The sequence below is a fragment of the Ovis aries genome, chromosome 8 (genome assembly GCF_016772045.2).
Source record: "Ovis aries strain OAR_USU_Benz2616 breed Rambouillet chromosome 8, ARS-UI_Ramb_v3.0, whole genome shotgun sequence".
In the NCBI taxonomy this organism is placed as follows: domain Eukaryota; kingdom Metazoa; phylum Chordata; class Mammalia; order Artiodactyla; family Bovidae; genus Ovis; species Ovis aries.
The window spans coordinates 71,709,500-71,721,568 of NC_056061.1; the positions used below are offsets into that span (position 1 = coordinate 71,709,500).

Consider the following 12,069-nt stretch of genomic DNA (forward strand, 5'->3'; position numbering starts at 1 on the left):
GTCATCAACATTTTTACTACCCCAGCTGCAGGAGAACCAGCTGCATCCACTGGCAGGGCGACTGAGATGGGAGAAATTTAGCCACGGTCTGGGATTTTCGCAGAGGATAATTTAAGCCCCAGCTCCACTCCGACGGCGGAGGGGGTGGGTACGCGCGGTGCGCATGCTCAGCAGCCCGGCTCCGCCGAGGCCCAGCTGCCGCCACCGCCGCGGCCAGCGCTGTAACCGCGGCTGCCGCTGCTGCTCGGAGCGGGCGTTGGTGCCCTGTGCCGAGGCGCCCTGTCAGGCGGGAGGGAGCGGCCGGGCGGGACCGCGGGCGGCGGCGACGGCGGTGCCTGAGGAGGGCAGCCGGGGCTCTGAAGGAGCGAGCGAGGGCGGGCCGAACCAGCCGCGGAGAAGCCAGGCAGAGAGCGCGGGGACCCACCCCGGCGCCCTGCGTGCGATGCCCGGCGGGCAGCGGCGCTGAGCGGCAAGAAGGCCAAGCGGCGAACGCGGAGAGCCGGCGACCCCCGGGAGGAAGAGGAGGAGGAGGCGGCTGATCCGGAGCGGGAGGAAGCGCTGAGGGACTGCGGGGGCCCGGGCGGGCGACGAGCGGCGGAGCCGCTGGCCATGGACGCGGCGGCGGCGGGGGCGAGCCGGGGCGGCGGCGCGGCGCAGAGTCAGCCCGCCGCCAGGTGAGGCTGGGCGGCGCGGGCTCGGGGCGCCGCCGCCACTGCTGTGCCGCCGGGCCGCGGAGTGAGGCGGCGGCGGCGGCGGCGGCTGAAGCGGCGGCCTCAGAGCGAGAGGGGTCGCCGGCGGGGCTTCTGGTCGCCGCTGCGCTCTCTCGTCGTCGCAGCATTTCCTGTTCGGATTATCTCTCGCTTCTCCCCAGCTGCCTCCTTCCCCTCACACTCCCACTCGCGCCTGCTCCTCTGCGTCCTCGGTCGAAGCTGCTCTCGGCCCGGGCCGGTTCCCCTCCGCCTGGGGACGCCCCTTACCTCGGCTCCCGGGGTGCGGGGGAGCCCCGCCGCGACCATGAGGAAATTCAACATCAGGAAGGTGCTGGACGGCCTGACCGCCGGCTCGTCCTCGGCCTCGCAGCAGCAGCAGCAGCAGCAGCACCTACCTGGGAACCGGGAGCCCGAGATCCAGGAAACGCTCCAGTCCGAGCACTTTCAGCTCTGCAAGGTGAACGGAGCGCGCAGCCCCGCGAAAATTGGGGTCGTTCTAGGGGCACCTCGGGCTTTAAGCCTGAGTGCCAGGGTTAGAACGCCAATAATACTCAATACCGCGAATAAAAGGGCTCGCTCCCACAGCACACATTTGCTTGGTGGGCTATTTTGGAGATTGACATCATCTTACTCCTCTTTTCGTTGATTTTCACATGCGGCAGTCATTTCAGGATTGCTTCCAGCATACTGACCTTTAATTCGTATTCTTAATCAACGACGTTTATATTCAAGCATTTTGATAGATCTTTCACCGACTTCCAAGTTTCCTTTGGGAAGTGTCTAACGAATATTGTTTATGAGAAAGATAGACGTGTTCAACTGGATGTTGGCTCATTTTCACCTTAAAATGTGGTAGGAGACTTCACATATGAAATCACAGGGTCTTGTTAGCCTTGTGTTTGGTGGAAAAGTTAGAAGTGGAATTTTTGCCTGTTAATTGTACGGCAATTGCCATAGTGATGTGTAATTCAGAAAGAATGATGCAGCGAATTAATTCACCAGCTGCTCAGTGAGAAATACAAACTTGTGTCTGTATTAATACCTGCCTTCCTCATAAATACCAGGCGTTCGTTAAGTCAGAGTTTAAGTGTGTATTATACTTTTTGCTTCAGTAGCCTAAAATTAAGGATTTAATACCAAGATGCAAAAATAGATGCTGTATTTATTTTCATTCTGTTACGGTTGCAACATGATGAGATAGATTTTTGCTAATTCCTTTGCTGAATCCTTAATTATGACAGTGTTTCCGTAAACGTACTTGCATTTAACATAGAAATAAAGTAAGGATGAAGTTATCACACTTGAAATAAGCATGAATTGCATTTTTAAATGAATTTACAGAATTTTTTACCACTGCCAACTTTAATAATTTATTTTCAGACATAAGAGTAAAAAGAATGTTAAATTTTTTTCTAGAGTACCTCTGTGATGAGAAAGTAGAAATGTAACACTGGGATCGATTTTTTTTTTTTTTTGGTTTCAGTGTTTACTTGCATAAGTTTTTATGTGATGTAGAATTCATAGTTTTCATAGTTTTTTTTAAAATAGCAGTGCATGTATGTGTGTTTTGTTTCAGTTATAATAGGTTCTTAATTGGTTCTAGGTTCTAATGTCTCTGTTGACTTTTCTGTTTTAAAACTTTGCTTCCTGCCCTGGTTGCTGTGATGTCACTTGCCCATGCCTAGACTGTTCGCCATGGATTTCCCTATCAACCCTCGGCCCTGGCCTTTGATCCTGTACAGAAGATCCTGGCAGTGGGAACTCAGACTGGTGCTTTAAGGCTGTATCCTTTCATTTAATTTAATTGAACTTTTCCCCAGTCATTCTCTTTGCTGATTAGTTGCTTTTCCTGTGTAATTCCAAAGAAATGGTGTGATCAGGTATTAATGTGAAATCCTGTGGTTGTTTTTCCCCTTGATTATACATACGTTCAGGTTGTGTGTTGCCTTGTTGTGTCTTGACTCTCAATTTATACACAGCTAAAAGCATGTGAAAAGAGTTCTAAAGGTTTGTAATAATAATTACTGTCTTTGCAAGGAGGTAGACGTTTCTAAGGGGAAATATATCTGCTTATAGTAGTGGTCTATTGAACAGGCTATGTTGAGGATGAAGCTTAAAGACAATTGCACGAGGCACATTTTATTTGCTTTTTAAAAATATTGTTCATAGTAGATGTTCCAGTTATGACCTATTTATTATTCTATTGAATTAGAGATTGAATTTGAATTTGTTTCTGACCTGATCATCTAAAAAAATTAGAAAACAAATGTAAATTTTATAAGTTACAAAGTGTTGCTGTTTTCTAGAAGTTTTAGAGCATTTTCTTAGTATAATGCAAATAGAGAAGTATACTATCTTGATATGTTTCCCCATCATGATCTACATTTGTGATGTATATGTAAATACTGTGAGGTTAACTGTCCTCTGAAGTATAGAGACATATTTCCTAGTTATGCATGAACTATAATTTTATCATAGCATGTTTTTCCAAATATCTACTCATTCTTCGAGATCATTTTTTCAGTCTGAACAATGGAGAATATTTAACAATTCCTCTCAAACTATTAAAACTTGAAGTAAAATTGTGTTTACTTTTACTGTGACATTTACCTACATTGCCCTTATTTTTAAACTTAAGCTTAAGATTTTAAAAAGAAAATGCTTTGTTCACCATCAATAGGGTATTTGCTTCCTATATATTAGTGAGGTAATGTGTTGGTAATAAATAGCAAAAAACCACCAGATAATAAACAGAGACACAAGGAACTGTGCTTTCCACATTTTAGATTTATCTGCCTCCTGAGAAGGGGGAGGGGGTGGGAAGCTTATGTTTGATTTAACATTTTGCATTTCCTTACCTTTCAAAGTCTTCATTTCAAAGTAGGGCTATATATGGTATCAGGATGTGCCTCGTTTCCTTTGTGATTAATGTGCTATGTTCAAAATGCTTATAAAAGTTTTCATTGAATTGTGTTACTAAGTGAAGACTATCATTCATAGTAAATATCAATAGTACTCTCATACCTAGTAAAATGGTAATATCTGACCAGGCTAGATCTCAGTTTGTGAGTTTCTAAGACAGTATGTCTAAATGGTTCTTGCCCAAATATCTAGTTGATTCTGAAATATTTTTTACTTCATTTGTTTAGATATTCCTATATCCAGTGATCAATACCTTTCTACTGGAGGGTTCCTGTTTTAGTCTTGTGAAGATGGGATTTAAATTTTGGCAGTGTGGGTACTAGTTGTCCAGCACAGCTCTGTGTAGTGGCAAAAGCAGTGCGTTGTTGATCTAGATGGACTGTTCAGAATGAAAAGCCAATTTTTTTTGTTCACAAAGAGAGTATCGCCTGGACTCAAAGGGGGAAAAGTGTGGAACTAAATTAGTTATTTTTAGATTATTTTGGTTTTCTTTTCAGTGGGTTTAATTTTTACTGTTTTCCCAGTTGAGACCCAATGTGGTCTTAATTTTTTTATGTACATAACTGTTTTTAACAGCCAGTCTGCTTCTTTTATAACTTAATATAATAAGTATTGCAAGCAAGGCTGACTTTATAAGACCAAATATTTTTCTTAAACAAGACTTTTTACCCCTAATGCATTTGAGTAATTAGCATATTATTAATACGCAAGGGGAGAGGTTAAAGTGTTAGGCCTAATGTTAATTGCCAAATGACAGTAGGGATCAGGTGTACAAACTCATCACTTATATCAGTCTTTTGCTTTTGTACATGTTTAATAGTTAAATACTATATGAAAAGGAAACCTATAATTTACATTTACACTTAATTTTTTTTAGAACTTTTCTTACTATATTTAGAATGAAATTAAGGAATTTATCAAATATATTTCTGCTTTCCCTTTTATGAGATTTATATGAACATTCCAGAGTGATAAATTGGTTTGTCTACCAGTAATACCACCTAGTCATTCCTCCTGTCAAGTTTAGGTAGAAGATAAGCTCATGAGCTTTATTATGGCTTATATTTGTAGAAAGTGACTAAGATCTTTTTATTCTTATATAATTTCTACCATATGTGGTTTAAAATTTGTTCGTTTCTCCACTTGTTTTGAAAACTGGGCAGCTATAGTTTATTTCCAAGCTCCATATTGATTTAATGTGCAGACTTATTCTAAGTCTGTTCTTTTGCCCTAGCTATGTTTTTCACTGTTTTATTCAGTTTCTTTTAGTCCTTTGTTTTTTTCTCATATTAGACTCTTATAGCCTATAATACATTTTGTTCTAAAAGATGTCTTTAGGACAGAAATATACTTGTAAATCAAAGTCTTTACTTTCATTTAACTGTGGAGCAGAGTAGGAGATTTTTAAAAGTGGGATTGGGCTATTAGAATTTGAATTGGATATCTAATTTAACTAATAGAATATCTTCCTAAATGTTGAAGGACTATATTAAGTTCTGTTTTGAGATTAGGAATAAAATATGGAATTTATATCTGATATCTAAGGTTTGTAGATAAGAACTGTGGAAATCTGAATCCTTAAATAGTATCTAACCAATAATGATGCAAGATCAATTGAATGTATTTGCAGCATTAATGTATAGCAAATGACTAATCTAATTATATAAACGTGCTTTGTGTTCAGCCTTCTTGGCTTCTGGAGAGTGAATATGAAGTTGGAGTGAACTTACTGATAGGAAGCAGGAGAGCATAATTTCATATGCCAAGTCATAGTAATGATTTAATTATCTTAATTCTCCTCTACCCATGTAGAAGTGGGTGCAGTTTGATTCTTCCAAGTAATCTAGGCATCAGAACTGTTGGGATAATATAATCATCTGTCCCCAAATGGAACACAGAAAAGGGAGAAAAAAGGTTCTAACTGAAGAATGAAGGCATTGCTAGGAATGCTGCTGTTGTCCTTATCTAGACTCCTGGTTTACTAGTATAATTTTAAATTGCATCATAGTCTGTTGTAAGCATGGTCTACCCTGATCTTATTTTTAAGGTATTTTTTCCTAAACACAATGAGATCATTTTACATATGAATATTTCAAGGACTGTGCCAAAAAATGGAAAATTTACTGAAGTTTTGTAAAAACTCATAAATTTTTTAAGTATCAAACTTATCAAAGGACCTCATTTTTGTCTTCCTGACTTGTGGAAAACATGGTGGGCAGTCTCTGCTTTGATAAGGTGTAGACCTGTCTTTCAAATTTCAGTGTAAGGTTATTGAATGCAGAGTTACAAAAGGCTTTCTGTACATTGGAGTTCATTTAATAAGCACTTATTAAGTGTTAACATTTGATTATGAATTGTGCCCTTATCTCTTGTTCATGTCTTGCCACTAAAGAAGTATGTGTCCTTGAGTTAGGTTTTTTTCCTTACTTTTAAAATGAAGATGCTATATTTAGATGATTTCTTCAAGAAACAACTTTTTGATTCTAAGTAGTTATATGTTGTCCTGAATGGGGAAAAGAAGTGAAAATGTTCCTTACTTTCAAGGATTAAAACTACACATAGTTGAAATTAGAATTATTTAGGGGTCTACTTCCCAGATGGTGCTAGTGAAAGAACATCCTTGCCAGTGTAGAAGACATAAGAGTTGCAGGTTCATTCCCTAGGTGGGAAATATCCCTTGGAGGAGGACCTGGCAACCCACTCCAGTATCCTTGCCTGGAGAATCCCATGGACGGAGGAGCCTGGTGGGCTATGGTCCATAGGGTTGCAAAGACACGGCTGAAGCGTTTTAGCTGCAGCAGCAGCTACTGGCATAACACAAAGTGAAACTACAGTTGAATTTATTGCATTTGCTGACATTTCTGCACATTAGTAGATGAGGATTCAGAATGGTAGAAAAGAAGTCGGAAAATTATTCTAGGCTAACAGGTCAAGAGTAGAGAAGAGAGTTATGGTAGTTTGGAAGGATACTAAAGAGACTGGTTGAAATTGTGATCCTAATTGAGTTGGGAGAAATAAGGAACCAATTGGTGGAAAAACTTTAGTGTCAACCTGAGTTACCTGGCTGTTACTCAGTAAGGAGTCATTGTAGCTATGTGAGAGAGATGCTGTCAGGTAGACTGTGACCTTTCGGATGATTAGCAGGGCAGTGTGTCATGGATCAAAAAAATAGAACCAAGGCAACCTTTGTATGTCACTATTAATCCGTATGGGTAGTAAAGTGGATCCAAAGCAGGGGAAGTAGAATGGGAACTGGAGAAGGACTTGAGGATTTCTTTGTATCAGATCTTAGAGGGAGTAGCTGCAGATAAAGTTCAAATACTGCCCTGAAGCAATTACAAGACAGAAAAGGAAAACTTGATAAAGAAGGTGGCAGAGTAGTATTGAGTTTGGAATTATGTCATCTTTTAGTTTATTCCTCTTGCCATTTTGAGAAGGTAGCCTAGACCTATTTTAGCTTAAGGAAGTGGATACAGTTTTATATTTGATTGCCTTTGGGTTGGCCCCCAGTGATTTCTTGGATTTTGTTATTGAGCTAGTGTAAAGTCACTGTTAGCTGTTTGGCTTTGTCCGTTTATTCTCAGTCAGTGTCTCTCAGTAATGCTAGCATTTGGGGCTGGATAATTGTGTGGGTTTGTCCAGGATGTTGTAGTCTGTTTGGTATCCATGGTTCCTGCTTACTAAATGCTAGGTTACCTCTGCTGTCAGTGTGTGACCCAGATGCCCTCATGCTTCCAGATGCCCTTACACTTCCAGATGCCCTTACACTTCCAGATGCTCCTGGTTGAGAGCCACTACACTCTTTCTTAGGTCTTCCACCAGTTAAGTTGGAATAACCCTCCTAGCTCATGAAGTGAGAATCAGAATTAAATGCAATAATGTAAATGTATAGTTTTTAAGAGCATACCAGTGACTGCTTCAGTGACTGTTCAATATGATATTATTATAAATATTAGTTTCTCCTGTGGTTTTGATTTTCACTTCTTTCATTTATTTCAGCAAATACTTGCTGAGAGGCAACTCGGTGCCAGGCATTGTGTAGGGAGGCCTTAATTTCATTTACTTTTATAGCTGACACAGTCTTCGAAGAAAAGATCTTAAAGTACTATTTTGTCTTTTTTTAAATGGTTGTTGCTTTCAACCACAGGTTTGCAAAACTGTTACTTAGATGTGATAAGATAATATGTGAAGATTTATTATACACAGTGGTTGATAAATGACTGCTTAAAGATTTTGTACAATAAGTTAGCATTGCAGTGTTTGACTTGCTGCTTATTTATTTTACAGAACATAATCACAATATTGGAAAAATTTGGAAATAAATTTTTGTTCAGAGTAGTTAAAAGTGAAACCACTTAGCTAGAAACTGTTTTTTAAAAACCACATTTTTATTACTCTTCTTCCTCACCATCCTTTTTGTTCATAGAGGAATTCTAGTCATTTGAAATTCTAGCTGTAGAGGAGAAACAAGGACTTGGAAACACTTTTATTCCTCAACTCTTAACTCATTAAAGAGGACTTTGTATAAAAGGAAGAATGAGTACTGTGTCAGCTATAGGTTGTGATTCTCAGCATGGATTATGGCAGCAGGAAAAAAAGACACATTGACTTTAGAAACTACCAGAAAAGCTGTCTGCCTGAAAGCAGTTATTTTACAATGACTTTCTTGTGGAGGGGGAAAAAAAGTATGATAGAATGTGAATGGAACTGAAAAGGGATATGTTAGTTATTGGTGAATCAAATTTGTGGTTGGTAAGCACTTTTGGCTTTAAGTAAGATAGGCATTTTTTTTTTTTTTCTGTTAGGTATTCTCTTTGTTTTCCTTTTTTTTTTTTTAGTATAATTTGTTTTTAAAATTATAACCTGACTGCCATTCTGGCAGAGAAAGGTAAAGAAATGTTGGAGGACTTACCTTATTAAAAGTTTATGCTCTGGTCTTCAGGCTAATTTTGGATAAACTAACTAAAATCTCTAGGCTTCTAGTTTCCTTCTCTGTAAAACTAGAAAATAGGGATTGGTGATTTCTAAGAGTCCTTCCAGCTCTATGATCTTGAATTTCTGCAGAGGATTTGGGAATGCTGTGGACCACCTCTGTCTAGAGTATCTTCTGATTGGTTGTTCTGAGTACCTGTTACAGAGGGTGAAGTGTTGGACTCACTTCCATTGTGGGTTCCTTCATTTTGTACCCATTGACTGCATTCATAAGTCAGCAGATACAGAGTTGTAATCTTTTGTTTACAAAAGGGAGCAAGGAATAACATTTTTTTTTATTGTTGAAAAAACAGCTCACATTGAATAAGATGGTGAATTGTTGCTTTTCCTTGTATAATCAGTAAGTTCTCAATATGACATAGGAAAGTTGGGGAATTTTTAATATTGTTAACAAAGTTTGCTTTCCTTTCTTGAGTGTTAGTGGTCAGGTTGTAAAAGTAAAATGAGATTACTTAAAAATAATGCTGGGTTCCTAATTATATGATTTAATTAAATTTTATATAAGAAATTTAATAGAGACTAATTTCATTGACTTGCTAGCATGTAATTTGAATAGCAAATCTGGTAATTGTATAGTACTTGGAATAGTAATAACTAGCAATGTACATGTAAATAAGTGAACTATAGTGGTGATTATACTTTAAAAAAAAGATAAGCTTTGGTTGTCTTTCTTTGACTTTAACTTCATGCACTGGGAGTGACACCTTATTTACAAGAAGGAAATTAATAATCAGAGTGTCAGCATTGATTTGTAATGTTTAAATGAGAATATCCTGTCCTGATTTGGCATTATCATCATTGGAAGGTATTTTAAGATTGTGGATCAATGAAATGTCTTTGGTTTGAACTAAACAGATGTCTGTTTAAGGATATAGCAAAATGATAACAGAGAAAAGGACCTTTGCCTGTATACTATCTTTTAAATTTGGGGCTTCCCTGGTAACTCAGCTAGTAAAGAATCCACCTACAATGCAGGAAACCCTGGTTTGATTATTGGGTCAGGAAGGTCCACTGGAGAAGGGATTGGCTCACTCCACTCCAGTATTCCTGGGCTTCCCTGTGGCTCAGATGGTACAGAATCCACCTGCAGTGCAGGAGACCTGGGTTCTACCCCTGGGTTGGGGAGATCCTCTGGAGGAGGGCATGGCAATCCACTCCAGTCAGTATTCTTGGCCTGGAGAATCCCCATGGACAAAGGAGCCTGGTGGGCTATAGTCCATGGGGTCCCAAAGAGTGAGACACGACTGAGCAACTAAGCATACCTTTAATATTTGAATACCTTTTGTTAAACATAATATAGTAGTATAAAACTTTGGAGGAAGTAGAACAGAGTAACTGACTTGATTTCTATTAAATAAACAGTGTTCATAAAACTATCATTGTCAAAAGACTACCAAAAGGTACTTGATATATCTCCCTTGCCTTAATCACTTGTGAGATAAGTCACTCTAAGAAGAAAATAGTACCTTCAGATTTAAATACTCAGAGTTCTTACTATGAAAATGTTCAGGCTTCCATATAATGTCTTGTACTTTTAATTTGAACCCATTTCTGATTTTTATTTGTAACATCAAAGAGGAAAGACAAGTTAGTTATCTTCCATATATCATTATTAACAACTTTTAACATTTTTGAAGAATTTAAAGAGTAGTCATCTAATTCTGGATTTGGTGATCCCAGTTGCTTTAATCTCACTCTTTTGCATTCATTTTAAAGAAATTTTGAATTTTGTTAATCGCTCCATTCAATGTGTTACTTTTGTTTTTTGGTCGGGGGGAGTGCGAGAGTGGAAGGAGGGTTAGGGGAAAGAATCATTGACACAGTGACTCCTTACTACTAGTGCTCCACAGTGGGTCACGTGTTTAATGATTCCTTAAGTCTAGAATCTTTTTCTTTTTTCCCCATTAAATAATTTTTTAAAGCTGAGTGCTTTTGTTTTTGTGATGTATTTTTGGTTTTAATTTCATCCCTACTTCTCATGTAGCCATCTTTTTCTTACTTCACTATTGAAAATCTAAATTTCTATATTACCATCCTTTTATATGTAATATGATATAGTCATTAAGTATTTAAAAATAGGCCTTTAGGAATTTATTAACTGTCAGAAATGGTATGAGAAGATGGAGTAGAGTCCAAAGCAGCGCAAATTAGAATCAACCAATATCCTCTGCCTTATGAAAAGTTCAGAAATTTGGACAGAGGTCAGTATACAATTATACAATCAAAACAGAAGGAACATGCAGATTCTTAAATGATTAGCTTAGTATGGTCTCTACTAAAGATCATATAAAAGATGAGTGTATGTGTACATGCGAATAAAGTAATGAAGATCTAAATCTTTAATTCAGGAGTCAGCAATTTTTTTTGGTAAAGTGCTAGGTAGTAAACATTTTGGCTTTATCATCTCTGACCCAGCAACTCAACTCTGCTAGTGTAGCACAAAAGCAGCATAGACAGTATTTGCAGGAAAGAATGTAGATACTGCACTATATAACTTTATTTATAAAATCAGGCAGTGGGCTAGATTCAGCCCACAAGCTGAAGTTTGCCAACTTGCTCTAGTTTATTAGGCTTCCTTGCTCTTAAATGAGGGAGGAATGCTCAGGAAGGAATTATTGGGATTCCTGGGTGGCTCAGACAGTAAAGAATCTGTCTGCAATGCAGGAGATCCAAGTTCAGTCCCTGGGTTGGGAGGATCCTCTGGAGAAGGGAATAAACCCACTCCAGTTTATTCAGCTTCCTTGCTTTTAAATTACGGAGGAATGTTCAGGAAGGAATGACTACACAGATTTTTATAGTTAAGTCTCATAAATTACACTTGGACACTGAATTTAAATTTAATCTTTTAGTCATAAATAGAAGAATACTGTGAAGAACCAATGATACATGGTACCATTATATACCAAGTTAATTTATTTTCATAAGTTGTTTTTGACCCTGTGAAAGATGCATTATTTTTCTGGTGAATTATAATTACTATGATAATGAAGATGACTTATCAGGCATCCTTTGGGGACAGTTCAGTCATCAGTTCCATTATTGAAGTACTCAGCTTGTTTGAGACCTTTTCTTCCTAATTTTAATTTAAAATACATTGATTGATCTTTGTAGTTTTTTCTTAATATTTTCATTAATATTATATTGAGATAAGTAGGAACATTTAGATACTTCAAAAAATAGAAATGAATGTAAACATTTTGTTAAAGTTTGTGATTTCTTCAGTTCAGTTCAGTTACTCAGTCATGTCCGACTCTTTGCGACCCCATGAATCGCAGCACGCAAGGCCTCCCTGTCCATCACCAACTCCCAGAGTTCACTCAGACTCACCTCCTTCCAGTCAGTGATGCCATCCAGCCATCTCATCCTCGGTCGTCCCCTTCTCCTCCTGCCCCCAATCCCTCCCAGCATCAGAGTCTTTTCCAATGAGTCAACTCTTCTCATGAGG

The 12,069-nt window shown here is 38.8% G+C and overlaps 1 protein-coding gene across 5 annotated transcripts in view; it reads left to right on the forward strand.

Moving 5' to 3' along the window:
- Positions 1-887: 887 nt before the first annotated feature.
- STXBP5 (syntaxin binding protein 5) overlaps positions 888-12,069 on the forward strand; it is a 168,727-nt gene continuing 157,545 nt past the window's right edge. For all 5 annotated transcript variants that reach the window (XM_004011402.6, XM_042253773.2, XM_004011401.6 and 2 more), the window contains exons 1-2: positions 888-1,167; positions 2,396-2,493. In XM_004011402.6, coding sequence (XP_004011451.3) covers positions 1,015-1,167; positions 2,396-2,493 — 251 coding nt within the window. In that variant the 5' untranslated portion in view covers positions 888-1,014. The remainder of the gene's footprint in view (positions 1,168-2,395; positions 2,494-12,069) is intronic.